Source organism: Oncorhynchus masou, chromosome 18 (genome assembly GCF_036934945.1).
Source record: "Oncorhynchus masou masou isolate Uvic2021 chromosome 18, UVic_Omas_1.1, whole genome shotgun sequence".
NCBI lineage: Eukaryota > Metazoa > Chordata > Actinopteri > Salmoniformes > Salmonidae > Oncorhynchus > Oncorhynchus masou.
This window is the reverse complement of record NC_088229.1, coordinates 6,893,660-6,912,355: the sequence shown is the minus strand read 5'-3', so window position 1 is coordinate 6,912,355 and position 18,696 is coordinate 6,893,660. Positions and strand designations below refer to the sequence as shown.

Below are 18,696 nucleotides of genomic sequence, written 5' to 3'. Positions count from 1 at the left end.
TGTGTGTGTGTGTGTGTGTGTGTGTGTGTGTGTGTGTGGGTGTGTGGGACCGGGGCTGTGTGTGTGTGTGGGGACCGGGGCTGTGTGTGTGTGTGGGGTGTGTGTGTCTGGGACCGGGGCTGTGTGTGTGTGTGTGTGTGGGACCGGGGCTGTGTGTGTGTGTGTGTGTGTGGGACCGGGGCTGTGTGTGTGTGTGTGTGGGACCGGGGCTGTGTGTGTGTGTGTGTGTCTGGGACCGGGGCTGTGTGTGTGTGTGTGTGTCTGGGACCGGGGTGTGTGGGACCGGGGCTGTGTGTGTGTGTGTGTGTGGGACCGGGGCTGTGTGTGTGTGTGTGTGGTGTGGGACCGGGGCTGTGTGTGTGTGTGTCTGGGACCGGGGCTGTGTGTGTGGGACCGTGGCTGTGTGTGTGTGTGGTGTGTGTGTGTGTGTGGGACCGGGGCTGTGTGTGTGTGTGTGTCTGTGTCTGGGACCGGGGCTGTGTGTGTGTGTGTTCTGGGACCGGGGCTGTGTGGGGACCGGGTGTGTGTCTGGGACCGGGCTGTGTGTGTGTGTGTGTGTGTCTGGGACCGGGGCTGTGTGTGTGTGTGTGTGTCTGGGACCGGGGCTGTGTGTGTGTGTGTGTCTGGGACTGTGTGTGTGTGTGTGTCAGTCCTCACCATAGCAGCAGGCTGAATAATCAGACCCAAACGGAGAAGTGAAAGTGATGAAGTGAAATTTTGAAGCCACGTGGACAGAGAAATACAGCTTTTCTCTATCCAATCAGAGCATCAGGTTCAACGTACAACCCCGCCCTTCTCTCTGCAGACAAGCAAACTAGCCAGTTGAGTTATTTGGACCACTTAATGCCTCACAATTGATTGAATGATGCGCTGGCACCCCATGTATGTATTTTCTGTAGATTCCGTATGTATGTAAAAAATGACATGCTTTGTAAATAGTATTTTGCAGGTTATCAAATCGCTCTCCCCACATATGTACATATATACATATACATACAAATACTTTTGTATGTGTGCACCCCTTCAAATTAGTGAATGAGGCTATTTCCGCCATATCCATTGCTGACAGGTATATAAAATTGAGCACACGGCCATGCAATCTCCATAGACAACCATTGGCAGTAGAATGGCCTTACTTAATGTCACCTTTCCAACAAGTCAGTTTGTTGGTCAACTGTAAGTGCTGTTATTGTGAAATGGAAAAGTCCAGGAGCAACAACGGCTCAGCCACGGAGTGGTAGGCCACACCAGCTCACAGAACAGGAACTCTGAAGTGCCTAACACTCCTACCGAGTTCCAAACTGCCTCTGGAAGAAACCTCAACACAAGAACTGTTCGTCGGGAGCTTCATGAAATGGGTTTCCATGGCCGAGCAGCCACACACAAGCCTAAGATCACCATGTGCAATGCCAAGCGTTGGCTGGAGTGGTGTAAAGCTCGCCGCCATTGGACTCTGGCACTGTGGAAACGCGTTCTCTGGAGTGATGAATCCCGCTTCACCATCTGGCAGTCTGACGGACGAATCTGGGTTTGCAAGGAGAACGCTACCTGCCCCAATGCATATAGTGCCAACTCATGTTTTTCACACCACACTCTTCATATAAATAAATAATTTATTATATAGTTTACTGCATGTATCTGGAGTGGGTTTGGTTGGTAAATCTCTGTAACCCGGTTCCCCTCCCGGGGCGGCAAGGTAGCCTAGTGGTTAGAGCGTTGGACTAGAAACCGGAAGGTTGCAAGTTCAAACCCCGAGCTGACAAGGTACAAATCTGTCGTTCTGCCCCTGAACAGGCAGTTAACCCACTGTTCCGAGGCCAGTTAACCCACTGTTCCTAGGCCGTCATTGAAAATAAGAATTTGTTCTTAACTGACTTGCCTAGTTAATTAAAGGTAAAATAAATAAAAACTCTAGTGTGAACCAAACCCAAAACAAACACATTTGGCAAATTATCTGCATGTAACTATTAAATACATCATTAACAATCATAACAAAGTAGGTCTTTCACCTTGTGACACTACACAAGCAATACAATATAACGGAGTGTTCTGGTTAGTTCCACAACGTAACGGAGTGTTCTGGTTAGTTCCACAACGTAGGGAGTGTTCTGGTTAGTTCCACAACGTAACGGAGTGTTCTGGTTAGTTCCACACACATCATATCTCTAACCCTGTTCTGGTTGTGATGTCTTATGGTTCTCAGAGTGTTCTGGTTAGTTCCCAACGTGGCTGGGAGTGTTCTGAGTCCAGCTGTGTGGTGATTGGGAGTGTTCTGAGTTCCATGGATCCCGCGGGTGTTCTGGTCTAGTTCCCTCCCGATACCGGACTGTTCTGGAGTTCCACAACGTAACCACTGTTCTGGTTAGTTCCACAACCATCGGATGTTCTGGTTAGTTCCACAACCACGGAGTCTGGTTAGTTCCAGTAAAGTGTTCTGGACACGCTGGTGTTTTTGGTTAGTTCTACAGGCTATATATTGTTTTTCGATTTAGTTCTACAACCCCCCCCCAGTGTTTGGATCTGGAGTGTCCCCAGGCTTCAGCCCGTTCTGGTGTCCAGCCAGCCCCACCCGGGAGTATAGAGAGTGTTCTGGTTAGTTCTACAGCTCAATGTTCTGGGATACACCATCGTAACTCAGTGTTCTGGTTAGTTCCACAGAATAACGGAGTGTTCTGGTTAGTTTAATTTACGTAACGGGTGTTCTGGTTATTCCACTTATCTTAGTGTTCTGGTTAGTTTTTACGATATACATCATATCTTAACCCTGTTGGTTGTGGGATGTCTGTTATGGTTCTCAGAGGTTGTTGACTAACTGGAGAATGTCCAGTGTTGAGTCCAGCTGTGTGGTGATTGGTCACCAGGGGTGCTGATGTGTGTGTCCCGCCACTGACTCCCTCTACACCCTCCCGAGTACCGGCTGAGGCGGCGCCAAAGTTCAACCACATCCCACTGCAGGTAACTCCTGATCAACCATGTCCTGAAGCTCCGAAAAAAAGAAAGTCTTCATAGTCTCAGTTAGGTGGACACGCTGGTGTGTAACAGGCTATATATTGTACCTTTTAGATTTTTAAACATCTACAACCCCCCCCAGTCTCTGGATTTGGAGGTGTCCCCTGGCTTCCAGCCCGTCCTGGTGTCCAGCCAGCCCCACCCGGCCCGCTCCCCCATCTCTGGAGTTCTTTCTCCAGCTGTATGACCAGACCACCATGTCCTGCTACAGCTCAATGCTGATGGGAGTATAGATCGGGGAGACTTCCAGCCGGTATAGAATCACCATTCGTTCATTTAATGAACTTTAATTTATCCCAGACGGGCAATTTATTATTGCTACTTATCTTACTTATAAGATTTTTACTTATACGATTTTTACCTGGGTTGTTAGTTGGGAGATCAATGGAGCTGAATGAGTTGGTGACTAACTGGAGAAATGTCTATGTTTCTAGGCGTTCTTGGTTACATTTGCCACCACAGGGGAGAAGACTGTTGATGGGATGACTAAAAACGGAAACCTTGAGTGGGAAAAAAAAAAAAAAAAGGTTCAACAACAGTTTTTTTTAAATAGTTTTTTTTTAAGATGTCTCAGAATGGGACCTAAAAAATGGAAGTGTCGCATCATGCATGTGGTCATATAGTGTGTAGTTTAGTTAGTTCTACTGAAGTATGTAACCCATTTTAGATGTTTTATTTTAGTGGAGTTTAAAGTGGGGATTCTGTTCACGATCCAGGCTTGTGATGTCAATCTGTTCAGCGCTGATTCAGGTCGTAGGTTGTTGGACACAACCGTATCTTTCCCCCTCGATCTTAACGGTGGGAGTGGAAACCCTTCAAGGTCTGTATGAGGAGAACGATCGTGGAGTATAGAGTAGGGATTGGGAGTGGAGTATAGAGTAGGGATTGGAGACCTTGATGGGAGTGGAGTATAGAGTAGGGATTGGAAACGTTGATGGGAGTGGAGTATAGAGTAGGGATTGGAGACCTTGATGGGAGTGGAGTATAGAGTAGAGATTGGAAACCTTGAGTAGGGATTGGGAGTATATAGTAGGGATTGGAGACCTTGATGGGAGTGGAGTATAGAGTGGGGATTGGAGACCTTGATGGGAGTGGAGTAGGGGGATTGGGAGTGGAGTATAGAGCAGGGATTGGGAGTGGAGTATAGAGTAGGGATTGGAGACCTTGATGGGAGTGGAGTATAGGGGGATTGGGAGTGGAGTATAGAGTGGGGATTGGAGACCTTGATGGGAGTGGAGTATAGAGTGGGGATTGGGAGTGGAGTATAGAGTAGGGATTGGGAGAGTATAGAGTAGGGATTGGGAGTGGAGTATAGAGTAGGGATTGGAGACCTTGGTGGGAGTGGAGTATAGAGTGGGGATTGGAAGTGGAGTATAGAGTGGGGATTGGAGACCTTGGTGGGAGTGGAGTATAGAGTGGGGATTGGAGACCTTGGTGGGAGTGGAGTATAGAGTGGGGATTGGAGACCTTGGTGGGAGTGGAGTATAGAGTGGGGATTGGAGACCTTGGTGGGAGTGGAGTATAGAGTGGGGATTGGAGACCTTGGTGGGAGTGGAGGCCAACAAAAAAAGGGATTGGAACTTGTGGGACCCACATCCGGATTCCAACCTTGGTGGGAGTAAACATTTTCGTGGACCCCTCCTGACAGCGGAGATTTTAGTTGTTAATTGTATTTGGTTATGTTTTTGTTTTGGGGGGGGTCTTTGGGAATTTATCCACGGGCTGCTATTGATTATAGAACTGGGATGGACAAATGGATTGCCATACGACTCACGGCCCACCTTAAAAAATTTTTTTTTAAGGCCTTCTGATCATTTTACTCAGTCTGGGTCTCAACTTACTGTTGCTAGGTAGAATAGTAGATAGAGTACAGAAGGTGCAATTTCAACATGTGGTTGTGCATCAGCAGTTTTTCTCTTATGTCAGTCAATTAGGCCAATTAACCTGATGTTATCAGCATGTTTTAGAGGGGGGATTGCCAATCAGCTATCTAAACTTGTAATCATGGTCGACTTACCAGCTGGGGGCGCCCCCCATTTTGTTAGTTAGTCTCACTCAGATATCATATTAAAAAGATGCCAATACTCTGCCTCGTGGTAAAATGAGTAGAATTGCACAAAAATGTCCTCTAAAACATACAAAATGTCTCTCTTGGCTGTCAAGACGGGGGGAATGGGTGGGGGGGTATATGGATGCGGGGACGCAGACCCACAAGCCACTGCGGCTCCTCGTGATGAGTTCAGATTTTTTCCGGCGCCCCGACCCTCGTCAAAGTTGACAAAGTCCCTGGTACAGAGTAGTCTGGCATGAGCCCCACCGAGCCAACCCATCACCTGTTGGAATATACCTGTGTGAAGGTGGTGGAGGGAAATCAATCAGTCAGATGGGTGTGTTGTTTTTGTTCAGGAAGTCGGGTGTTTAAATGAGGTCCGTAACAGTCTGCCGTGTTCCCTCCCCAGCTGTACGTCCATGCCTTCCTGAAGAAGGACGACTCTGTGGGCTACAGGGTCCTCGTGCAGACACAGGACCATGCTCTCACCTTCATACAGCAGCCAGGTACACACACACACACACACACACTGGTGCACACACACACACTGGTACACACACACACACACACACACACACTGGTGCACACACACACACACACACACACACACACACACACTGGTACACACACACACACACACACACACACTGGTACACACACACACACACTGGTACACACACACACACACACACTGGTACACACACACACTGGTACACAGACACACGCACACACTGGTACACACACACACACACTGGTACACACACACACTGGTACACACACACACACACTGGTACACACACACTGGTACACACACACTGGTACACACTGGTACACACACACACACACACACACACTGGTACACACACACACACTGGTACACACACACACACACACACTGGTACACACACACACTGGTACACACACACACACACACACGAGATGAGGCTTCTAACCAACACCTGTGATTCCAGGACGTGTGGTATGGACCAGAGAGGAGGCCCTAGCGGATGTTGTTACCATGGAGATGGTGGACCTGCCTCTCACTGGCACCCAGGCGGAGCTGGAGGGGGAGTTTGGCAAGAAAGCTGGTATAGAACATCAAAGATCCTGACTAACATGAATAATTTAAAAAAACAAGCATAGCAAAGACAACCGTTATTTTTTTATTTAAATTTTACCTTTATTTTACTAGACAAGTCAGTTAAGAGCAAATTCTTATTTTCAATGACGGCCTAGGAACAGTGGGTTAACTGCCTGTTCAGGGGCAGAATGACAGATTTGTACCTTGTCAGCTCGGGGATTCGAACTTGCAAACTTTCGGTTACTAGTCCAACGCTCTAACCACTAGGCTACCCTGCCGCCCCACAAATTACGAGGATGACACACAAAAGAAATGAGTTGTCTCGAAACAATATCATCAATGCCAAGTCATTCCCTTCAGATCTATGTATTCAAGTTTTATTTTAACATCAAAAAAATATATTTATTTATTTTTTAAATTCTAAGTATTTCACTTTTAACGTGTGGAAGTGTTTGTGTATATATATATATTTTTGTTGCCTGTATTTGTTGTCAACTGATAGCGTATAAGGTTAAATGACCATGTCTACATGAATACTTCTGACTGTATCGTTGTCCTCCGTCGGCCTCATGCCGCCTCTCTCTTTTGGTTTTCTCATTGCTGCGCTTGGATCCAGCCATTCAAGGTAACGCTGTGAGCTTGCCGTTCTTTTCTGTTTGCTTATGTGGGAAGCTGTTGTATTTTGTAAGATCAGTAGTGAAAGTAGCTCCTTCTATAAAAGTTCAGTTTTTTGCTGTTTCTTGTAGTCTGTCATTTTGTTTTGTGTTTCGTCGTAGATTAGTTTGTGCTCGTCGGTGGGGGGGGGGGGGTGTATTTTAGTGTCCCTGTAGATAGAATCCAGCCTGTTGTCGTGAAACGTGTCACTTCCTCACAGACAATGGATTTGAATGTAAAGAATTAAGGTGTGACTGGAAATGTAGATGCATAACATGTTATGTGTCTGCACCCCCCCCCCCCCCAGACGGGTTGCTCCCCATGGTCCTGAAGCGTCTGTCATCCCAGGTGATTCTGCTCCAGGTGTGGCTGGCCCACCTGTGGAAGCTGTTCTACGAAGCCCGTAAACCCCACGGCCAGGTTAAGAACGAGGTCACCATAGAAACGTTGTCCAGGGATGAGTTCAACCTGCAGAAGATGATGGTTATGGTCACGGCCTCGGGGAAGGTAAGACGAGGGGGTGGGGGTCACGGTCTCGGGGAAGGTAAGACGGGGGGGGGTCATGGCTCTCAGGAAGGTGAGGCACTGGGGGGTCACGGCCTCGGGGAAGGTGAGGCACTGGGGGGGGTGTCACAGCCTCTGGGAAGGTGAGGCACTGGGGGGGGTCACGGTCTCGGGGAAGGTGAGGCAAAGGGGGGTCACGGTCTCAGGGAAGGTGAGAAACTACCTGAAAAACATTTTAGATGGGATCTACTACCTGTCTCGGGGAAGGTGAGACAAGATGGGATCTACTCTGTTGACCGGGCACCAACATGAGACAAATGGGATGTCACCTGTCTCCGGGGAACCAGACAAGGGGGGGATGGGATCTACGGTCTCGGGAAGGTGAGACAACATTGGGGGGGTCACGGTCTACTAAGGTGAGACAAATTGGGGGGATCACGGTCTTGGGGAAGGTGAGACAACATTGGGGGGGATCTATGTCTGTTTACTTCAACACCAACATTGGGCTGAGACAAAGGGGGGGTCTACTGTCTCGGGGAAGGTCAGCACAACATTGGGCTAGGGGGTCACGGTCTCGGGGAAGGTGAGACCAACATTGGGCTAGATGGGGTCTACTGTCTCGGGAAACAGCACCACATTGGGCTAGATGGGGTCTACGGTCTGTGAGCACCAACATTGGGGGGATCTACTGGGGAAGGTGAGACAACATTGGGCTAGATGGGGTCACGGTCTTCGGGAAAGCACCAACATTGGGCTAGATGGGGCCTCGGAAGGTGATACAACAGCACCAACATTGGGGTGAAATGGGGTCTACTGTCTGGGGAAGGTGAGCACCAACATTGGGGATGGGGTCACGTCTGGAAGGTGAGCACCAACATTGGGCTAGATGGGGTCACGGTCTCGGGAAGGTCAAACCAAATCAAATTTTATTTGTCACATACACATGGTTAGCAGATGTTAATGTCGAGTGTAGCAAATGCATTGTGCTTCTAGTTCAGTAATAATAACCAACAAGTAATCTGTCTGTCGACAACAGCACCAACATTGGGCTAGATGTAATCTAACTAACAATTCCTAAACTACTGTCTTATACACAGTGTAAGGGGATAAAGAATATGGGCATAAGGATATATGAATGAGTGATGGTACAGAGCAGCATAGGCAAGATACAGTAGATGGTAATGAGTACAGTATATACATATGAGATGAGTATGTAAACAAAGTGGCATAGTTAAATTGGGCTAGTGATACATGTATTACATAAGGATGCAACATGATATAGAGTACTGTATATACGTAGCATATGAGATGAATAATGTAGGATCTACTAACATTATATGACCGGTAGCATTGTTTAAATGGCTAGTGATATATTTACATCAATTCCCATTATTAAAGTGGCTGGAGTTGATCAGTGTCTTTTGACCGCGGTACCAACATTGTTAGTGGTTGCTGTTTAAACACCAACATTGGGCTTGAGATGGGATCTGTCTTCGACTCTCAGCACCAACATTGGGCTAGATGGGGTCTACTGTCTGTCGACAACAGCACCAACATCTGGATGCTAGATGGGGTCTACAGGCAGTGGCTCAGCACCAACATTGATGTCCTTGATGAGGTCTATGTCTTCCTGCAACATCGGGCTGGTGGGGTCTACTGTCTGGAGGGCAGGTAACATTGCCCCCGATGATCTACTGTCTGTGCAGACCTCAGCACCCTCTGGGCTTAGGTGGGGTGGAGCAGTTGTCGTACCAGGCGGTGATACAGCCCGCTAGGATGCTCTACTGTCTGTGCATCTGCAGAAGTTTGTGCTAGTGCTTTTGGTGACAACAGCACCAACATTCAGCCTCCTGGGGTCTGAAGGTCTGCGCAACAGCACCAACATTCAGATGGGGTCTGTGTGAGTGGCACCAACAGTTTGTCTAGATGGGGTCTACTGTCTGTCGACCTCAGCACCAACATTGGGCTAGATGGGGTCTACTGTCTGTTCCATCGATGTGGATAGGGGGTGTTCACTTTACTATAGTCCACAATCATCTCATAAATGTTTTTTGACATGTATGTATTTATTTATTATTATTTTTTTTTTTACTGACACCAAATGCAAAACAAAAAACTTCCCTGAACACAAGGCCCACACTGAAAAAAATGTAATCAAGCGCATTTACTAAATGTGTCGTCCGCAAAAAAAATATTAATAATTTTATGGAAACGTGGCCAGATCCACTCGTGGGTTAACAGGGAACACAATCTGAAATATCAACTGGTTATATATACAGTACCAGTCAAAAGTTTGACACATCACTCATTCAGGAGTTTTTGTTTACTATTTCCTCATTGCACCTAATAGTGAAGACATCAAAACTGTGAAATAACACACATGGAATCATGTTGTAACCAAAAAGTGGTAAACAAATCAAAATATATTTTATATTTGAGATTCTTCAAAGTAACCACCCTTTGCCTTGATGACAGCTTTGCAAAACCAGGCCATGAGTTCGGAAGGAATTGTCCGTCACGGCCTCCGAGACAGTATTATGTCGAGGCACAGATCTGGGGAAGGTGACCAAAACATTTCTGCAGCATTGAAGGTCCCCAAGAACACAGTGGCCTCCATCATTCTTAAATGGAAGAAGTTTGGAACCACCAAAGTGAGACTTCCGGGGGTGGCCACCCGGGGAAACTGAGCAAGCGGGGGAGAAGGGCCTTGGTCTCGGGAAGGTGACCAAGAACCCGATGGTCACTCTGACAGCTCCAGAGTTCCTCTGGGGAGATGGGAGAACCTTCCAGAAGGACAACCATCTCTGCAGCACTCCACCAATCAGGCCTTTATGGTAGAGTGGCCAGACGGAAGCCACTCATGACATGTAAAAAGTACATGACAGACCGCTTGGAGTTTGCCAAAAGGCACCTAAAGGACTCAGACCATGAGAAACTATATTCTGGTCTAATGAAACCAAGATTGAACTCTTGGCCTGAATGCCAAGCATAACATCTGGAGGAAACCTGGCATCATCCCTAAGGTGAAGCATGGTGGTGTCAGCATCATGCTGTGGAGATGTTTTTCAGGGACTGCGAGACTGGTCCGGATAAGGGGAAAGATGAACGGAGCAAAGTACAGAGAGATCTTTGATGAAAACCTGCTCCAGAGCACTCAGGACCTCAGATTGGGGCGAAGGTTCACTTTCCAACAGGACAAAGACCCTAAGCACAAAGCCAAGACAATGTAGGAGTGGCTTCAGCACAAGTTTTTGAATGACCTTGTGTGGCCCAGCCAGAGCCCGGACTTGAACCTGATCTAACATCTCTGGAGAGATCTGAAAATAGCTGTGCAGCGACGCATCCAGCCTGACAGAGCTTGAGAAGATTTGGAGAAACGTCCCAAATACAGGTGTGCCAAGCTTGAAGCATCATACCCGAGAAGACTTGAGGCTGAAATCGCTGACAAAGGAGCTTCGACAAAGTACTAGGAGTCTGAATACTTATATAAATGTTTAATTTCAGTTTAAAATGTTTTTTTTTCATACATTTGCAAAAATATCTGTTAACCTGTTAGTACTTTGTCATTATGGGGTATTGTGTGATGATTGATCGGGGGGGGGGGGGGGATGCAATTTAATCAGTTTTACAATAAGGCTGTAATGTAACAATGGTGAAAAGGTCAAGTGATCTGAATGCACTGTACACATTTTATTTGTTTTGGAAACATTACAAAGCTCATCTGTTTTTTTTGTTGTTGTTGTGCCCTGTAAATCCACTTGAACAAATGGAACACTCGAGTCAAAGTAAATTAACGTCAAGACATCATTTTACTTTCCCATTCCACCAAATACACTGAAGAAAAATATAAACACAACATGTAAAGTGTTGGTCTCATGTTTCATGAGCTGAAATAAAATATCCCAGAATTGTAACATATGCACAAAAAAGCTTATTTCTCTAAAAAAAATATGCCAGAAAATTGAATGTTCATTTATCTACCATAAGCCACCTCCGTTGTTTTTAGAGAATTTGTCAGTATGTCCAACCGGACAAACAGCCGGTATGGCGAGTTGTGAACAGAGTGCCCCATGGTGGCGATGGGGTTATGGTATGGGGCAGGCAAAAGCTACGGACAACGAACACAATTGCATTTTCTCGATGGCAATTTGAATGCACAAAGATACTGTGGCAAGATCCTGAGGCCCGTTGTCGTGCCATTCATCCACCGCCATCACCTCATGTATCAGCATGATAATGCACAGCCCCATGTCACACGGATCTGTACACAATTCCTGCATCCGTTGTCTGCATACTCACCAGACATGTCACCCATTGAGCATATTTGGGATGCTCTGGATTGACGTGTACTACAGCAACTTCGTACAGCCATTGAAGAAGAGTGGGACAACATTCCACAGGCCACAATCAACAGTCTGATCAACTCTATGTGAAGGAGATGTTGTCACTTCAGTCGTCGTAGTAACACAAGCTCAATATGCTCTTAATGTTTTTTAATTTTTTGTTGTTGTGCTATCGATGAGTAAAACTATTGGAATGTTTTGGTTGTTTAACAGCACGTTCATCTCAGCACAATGAATGTCACAAACACACACACACAAAGTCATACTTTATAGGCCACTCTATTTATCTGAAGGACATCTTTTTATCTTTGTTTGGTCCCAGCTGTTTGGCATCGACAGCAAGTCAGGCTCTATTCTGTGGAAGCACTACCTGGAGAATGTCCAGCCCAACGCAGTTTTCAAACTGATAGTCCAGAGGACCACCGCTCACTTCCCACATCCCCCACAATGCACTCTGCTCATCAAGGACAAGGTAGGAACAACACCGTGTTGCGAACTAGTCCTTACAATAACATTCTGTGGGTGTTATTTTATAAATTATTATAAATTATTTATTACATATGGCCAATTAACTTAGTTATTTGATCTTGAACATGAAAGATACACAGTTAAAGCATCTCAGTAGGATTTAGGTCCTAAGTGTTTACATGGCTATGCAGGGCTGCCCCTTTTCCGACTTGATGTAATGTTGGGTGAAATGTCTCTAGTTTTCTAAATATTTTGCTATCCCCCCAGGACACTGGCCTGGCCTCCCTGCATGTGTTCAACCCCATATTTGGCAGGAAGAGTCACATCGCCCCGCCAGCCCTGCCCCGCCCCATCCTCCAGTCACTGCTACTACCTGTTATAGACCAGGACTACGCCAAGGTCCTGTTGCTGGTCGACGACCAATACAAGGTAACGTCAGTGGAAAATAAAATAAAACTTCTGGTGCATTGTGGGAGAGATTTGCACCAATGTTTTCTAATGTACCTGTTCTCGTTGACTGAACCTCACAGCTGATTATTCTGTCTCATAATGATTGTCCTCCCTCCAGGTGACAGCCTTCCCCTCCACTAAGAACGTCCTGCAGCAGCTCCAGGAGATGGCCTCCTCCATCTTCTTCTACCTCATCCGCTCAGATCAGGGAAACCTGTCTGGATTCAGGCTGCGCAAGGTGACTTAACACTGTGTGTGTGTGTGTGTGTGTGTGTGTGTGTGTGTGTGTGTGTGTGTGTGTGTGAGCATGGAACATTAGTTTGTGTGTGTCTGAGCATGGAACATTCATTGTTTGTGTGTGTCTGCGTGAATGTGACATTCATTGTGCGTTTTGTGACATTCATTGTGTTTGTGACATTCATTGTGTGTGTGTGTGTTTGTGACATTCATTGTGTGTGTGTGTGTGTTTGTGACATTCATTGTGTGTTTGTGACATTCATTGTGTGTTGACATGTTCATTGACATTCATTGTGTGTGTGTGACATTCATTGTGTGTGTGTGACATTCATTGTGTGTGTGTTTTAGACATTAAACGTGTGTGTGTTCATCCAGGACCTGTCCACAGAGCGGATCTGGGAGGTGGTCCTTCCTATAGAGGTTCAGAAGATAGTAGCGGTCAATGGGAAGAGACCCAATGAGCATGTCCACTCTCAGGGCAGAGTGATGGGAGACCGTAGTGTTCTCTACAAGGTAATGACAGCTCTACGTACTAGTGAACTACAGGGTCCACACTCAACAATTACAGATTTTTATTTTTTTTACCTTTATTTTACTATTTTTTTAACCTTTATTTTATTTTACTATTTTACAAGTCAGTTAAGAACACATTCTTATTTTCAATGACGGCCTGGGAACAGTGGGTTAACTGCCTGTTCAGGGGCAGAACGACAGATTTGTACCTTGTCAGCTCGGGGGTTTGAACTCGCAACCTTCCGGTTACTAGTCCAACGCTCTAACCACTAGGCTACCCAGATCCAGTCCTACAGCTCTGTCCCTTCAAACAGCTCCAGCACACTGAACTCATTACGCCTGGACTTGGTGGTCCAGTACTCATACTGTAGAGAGGGAAGGAGAGACAATTGTGAGGGTTAAGGCAGCAAGTTAAGGCTGCAAACCTAGACTAGTTTTTTTTTAAATTAAAAGTTTAAAAACTGGCACCAAAAGTTGAACTTTTTAGTACTTCACAGGGAACAAGTGCAGAATAAAAACGTTTTTGGAATGAATAAAGTAGTAATATTGTGTACGGACCTGAATATAACAGTCTCTTTGGTTTTTCTCACCACAGTACCTGAACCCTAACCTGCTGGCAGTGGTGACGGAGAGTACAGACACCCACCCTGAGCGGGCCTTCGTGGGCGTGTTCCTGGTCGACGGTGTGACTGGAAGGATCATCCATGAAGCCGTCCAGAGGAAGGCCAGGGGGCCCGTCCACTTTGTCCACTCTGAGAACTGGGTGGTGGTGAGTAGTAGTACTGGTAGTAGTAGTGGTGGTAGTAGTAGTAGTAGTAGTAGTAGTAGTAGTAGTAGTAGTAGTGGTAGTAGTAGTAGTAGTAGTACCAGTAGTGGTAGTAGTAGTAGTGGTGGTGGTAGTAGTGTTGTTGTAGTAGTAGTGGTAGTAGTAGTGGTGGTGGTGGTGGTGGTGGTAGTTGTTGTAGCAGCAGTTGTTGTAGCAGCAGTTGTTGTAGCAGCAGTTGTTGTAGCAGCAGTTGTTGTAGCAGCAGTTGTTGTAGCAGCAGTTGTTGTAGCAGCAGTTGTTGTAGCAGCAGTTGTTGTAGCAGCAGTTGTTGTAGCAGCAGTTGTAGTTGCAGTAGTTGTTGTTGCAGCAGTAGTTGTTGTAGCAGTAGTTGCAACACTAGTAGCAGTAGTTGTTGTAGCAATAGTTGCAGCACTAGTAGCAGTAGTTGTTGTAGCAGTAGTTGTTGTAGCAGCAGTAGTTGCTTGTAGCAGCAGTTGTTGTAGCAGCAGTTGTTGTAGCAGTAGTGTTGTTGTTGTTGTAGCAGTAGTTGTTGTAGCAGTAGTGGTTGTAGCAGTAGTTGCAACACTAGTAGCAGTAGTTGTTGTAGCAGTAGCAGTAGTGGTTGTAGCAGTAGTGGTTGTAGCAGTAGTGGTTGTAGCAGTAGTTGCAGTAGCAACAGCAACCGTAGAAGTAGTAGTTATGGTCACAAATGTTCCAAAGATGATTTCTGTTTTGAGAAAAGGGTGAATGAACTGCTGCCTTAACCCTCACAATTGTCTCTCCTTTCCTCTCCACAGTATGAGTACTGGACCACCAAGTCCAGGCGTAATGAGTTCAGTGTGCTGGAGCTGTTTGAAGGGACAGAGCTGTATAACAGCACAGTGTTCAGTAGTCTGGACAGACCCCATCTGCCCCAGGTCCTCCAGCAGACCTACATCTTCCCCTCTCCCATCACCACTATGGAGGCTACACTCACTGAGAAGGGCATCACCTCTCGACATCTCCTGGGTCAGTATAGGAGGGGTCGGTGGATAGATGGAGACGGTGTGTAGGGAGAATGGATGAACAGGTGGGTGGGTGGGAGAATGGATGGAGGGGATGAACAGGTGAATGGATGAACAGGTGGGTGGGAGAATGGATGAGAGGGTGGATGGAGGGGGGATGTGTAGGAGAATGGATGGACGTGTGGGTGGGAGAATGGATGGATGGAGGGGTGGGTGGGATGGGTGGGTGGATGGATGGATGGAGGGGGAGGATGGATGGAGGGGGGGGTGGGTGGGTGAATGGATGGAGGGGTGGATGGATGGGTGGGTGAATGGATGGAGGGGTGGGTGGATGGATGGATGGAGGGAGGGGTGGATGGATGGAGGGGTGGATGGATGGAAGGGTGGGTGGATGGAGGGGAGGAGTGGATCTTTCAGCACAATATCTATCTGCATCGTAACTCTATTTTATCTGGATGTTTCTTTCTCAAAGTGGGGTTACCATCAGGAGCCATCTTGTCTCTCCCCAAGATGTTCCTCGATCCACGGAGACCAGAGGTCGTCACTGAACACAGCCGGTTAGTACCAACAACACATTCATTTGGCACCAAATGGACGAAAATGAACTGAAACAGGGAGGGGAATACCTGGTCCAACAACAAACGCTCATTTTTCATTTTCTGTTGAAAAAAGTTTCGTGTGCACTAATGAACAGAACCCTGTTGTTGACGTTATCTGACCTTTTTTAGAGAGGAATATTGGTTCCTTGTCACTATATGAAAGTAAGAATTGGTTTATCATTTATTTCCAGTGAGGAGAACCTTATACCCTACGCCCCAGAGATGCCCATCCGCACAGAGTGGTTCATCAACTACAATCAGACCGTAGCGAGAGTGAAAGGAATCTACACTGCCCCCTCTGGCCTGGAGTCCACATGTCTGGTGAGTCTATGGTCCATTACAGTGGTTCCCAAACTGTTGGGTGTGCTGGGCGCAGCGGTTCATTTTTTTTAAGGAACTCAGTCGGGCTTTCAACTTACTTTTGAAAGTTTTAATTGTAGAATGCACAAGGGGGTTTCAATGCCGGCTGCCCGGCAAAGGGCTATTCGTCATCAGCATCTAGCTCCGGTGAGCAATCCTCGAAGATGAGGCCATACTCCAAACTATTTAACAAAATGACATATTGCATTCTATCTCTGTTCATTCAATTAAGACTGCACTCGATTGAACACTTATCATGTCAGTCATTGCAGACCTTAGAGAGCTATTTATAACTTCTCAGAAATGTCCAGATCGACTACTATCAGCTAGCAAGGTTTTTGTTTTTGTTTTTTTAAAGCCATTTGATTTTGTTTTAAAGTTTTAAGGTTTTGCGCGGGATGTTCCCCAACAATGGAAGTGAGTTAAAAAACAAACAACAACAAATAGTTTTGGGAACCACTGGTCTTTTACACTATAGGCAATATGTCTTTATCACACCTGTTCACTACCTGTATTCACCTGTATTCACTATCAGTATCACTACCTGCACATGACCATCTGATCATTTATCACTCCAGTATCTCTACCTGCTTATGACCATCTGATCAGTTATCACTCCAGTTCACAGCAGTGTCTCTACCTGCACATGACCATCTGATAATTTATAACTCTAGTGTTAATCTGCTAAATTGTAATTATTCGCCTACCTCCTCATGCCTTTTGCACACAATGTATATAGACTTTATTTTTTTTCTACTGTGTTATTGACTTGTTTCTTGTTTACTCCATGTGTAATTCTGTGTTGTTGTCTGTTCACACTGCTATGCTTTAACTTGGCCAGGTCACAGTTGTAAATGAGAACTTGTTCTCAACTAGCCTACCTGGTTAAATAAAATAAAAAATTAAAATTAAAAGTCTGGACTTCCTGCTGCATTTCCAAGACACGGTACACTGACGATACAGATTAACTGAAGATACAACTATAATGCAGATCAAATACTGAATATTTAACATGGAAATGTATATTTTTTGTTCCACAGGTGGTTGCGTACGGTCTTGACATCTACCAAACCAGGGTGTACCCCTCCAAGCAGTTTGACGTGCTGAAAGATGACTACGACTACGTCCTGATCAGCAGTGTTCTGTTCGCTCTGTTCTTCGCCACCATGATTAGTAAACGTCTGGCACAGGTCAAACTGCTCAACCGGGCCTGGCGGTGAAAGAGTCAACTTCTCACCTTTCAACTCTGACCCCTTCCCCATTGCTGCGTGGATGAACCCGGACGATGGAGGTGGACGAGCTGAAGCCGTTTGACAATATCAGCTTAAAATCACCCCAATGAGTCATTTGATGGGGGCGGGGGTCAGCCATCTTTCTTTTTCAAGGAAGAGTTTCATTTCGATTTTCCTGTTTTTTTTTTTTTGTGTGTGTATAATTGATTTTGTAACATTTTACATTGAGGCAGCCTTTTAAGAGTAGTTATGTCATTGCTAATAACACGTCATTAACTAAACTACTGATAAATCCTTTATAATCTCCCTTAATTAAAGGATAACTTAATGTAAAGTGATTTTCATGATCACACGATATGAAGTTAAATTGTTCTTTCACCACAACGAAGAACAGTGCGTGGTTACTTGATGCATCTCAGAGCAAGTGTTCTTCAGACTGAAGCTCTGAAATGTTGTTTAGCTGTGAATGATTAGGAAATAGTCTATAAAGATTAGGCTTTTTTTTTAAAGATGACTAAATGTGGTAGAAATGCGTCAAGGGATTTAGCAGATTTGACTGTTTTTAATTGGGTTTTAAAAGATTTCCATAGATATTTAAAAAAAAATGTTGGTCAAGATGGTTTTGTTGTTATTGTTTTGTTTGAAGGAACTGTGGGGTTGTGGGTGTACTGAGGTGTTTGTCTTTGGGATCGACTGCCTCTGAGGCTATCACTGTTGCTCTTTCTTTGATGCGCTGGAGTTTTTTTTTGTGTTCACATGATTTATCTTAACTACTATTCCCCCCCCATGGCTTTTGTGTAAATGTATAGTTTATGTACAGTATATTTATGTCTTAAAAACATTTGATTATTATGGCACTCCAGAGTATTCATTTTTCCTATTGAGGAGAACAACTCTGCTTGTACAACACATTTTCACCAAAACGCCGATACCCTCAATAAAATAATAAAATAAAATGAACATGACTATTTCTGAACGTTTGTTTTCCATTTTCAGCTGTTTACAGGGTAAGCCTACTAATGAACTTTGGTTGTGCTGTAATAGCAACTGTTTTCTATACTTGTCTCCATCTTTTCTACACCTATGTACATCATTTACCTTACTAGTTTAATGTAGTAGTTTATTATATCCCTTAAAGTGCTTCTTAGATTTATAATATTTATTTCAACACTTCATGTTTTTTTACCCCCTTTCTTTGGTTTCCACTAGTTGCCACAAAGTCAAATTTGAATATAGTAAAAATGAATTAAAACAACTATTTGTCTTTTTTTGCTTAAATTTAAGGTTAAGAGTTAGGCATAAGGTTTGTAGAGTCGTTAGGTTTTAGGTTAGGGGTATGGTTTAAAATCTAAATTTGATAAGAGAAATTGAAGAAATAGGCGGGGGTTATAACTTTGTGGCTGTGATAACTAGTGAGGACCTCATT

At 45.3% G+C, this 18,696-nt stretch overlaps 1 protein-coding gene across 1 annotated transcript; it reads left to right on the top strand.

Annotated features, from left to right (window-relative positions):
- Positions 1-1,196: 1,196 nt before the first annotated feature.
- On the top strand, positions 1,197-18,230 carry LOC135504729 (ER membrane protein complex subunit 1-like). Its single transcript, XM_064923546.1, has 16 exons — positions 1,197-1,237; positions 2,862-2,955; positions 3,092-3,190; positions 3,815-3,829; positions 5,469-5,565; positions 6,031-6,147; positions 7,102-7,301; positions 11,964-12,113; positions 12,377-12,538; positions 12,678-12,797; positions 13,172-13,309; positions 13,905-14,078; positions 14,873-15,083; positions 15,552-15,636; positions 15,870-15,999; positions 17,079-18,230. The coding sequence occupies exons 1-16, from the start codon at positions 1,197-1,199 to the stop codon at positions 17,256-17,258; spliced, it is 2,013 nt and encodes a 670-aa protein (XP_064779618.1). The 3' UTR covers positions 17,259-18,230.
- Positions 18,231-18,696: the final 466 nt, after the last annotated feature.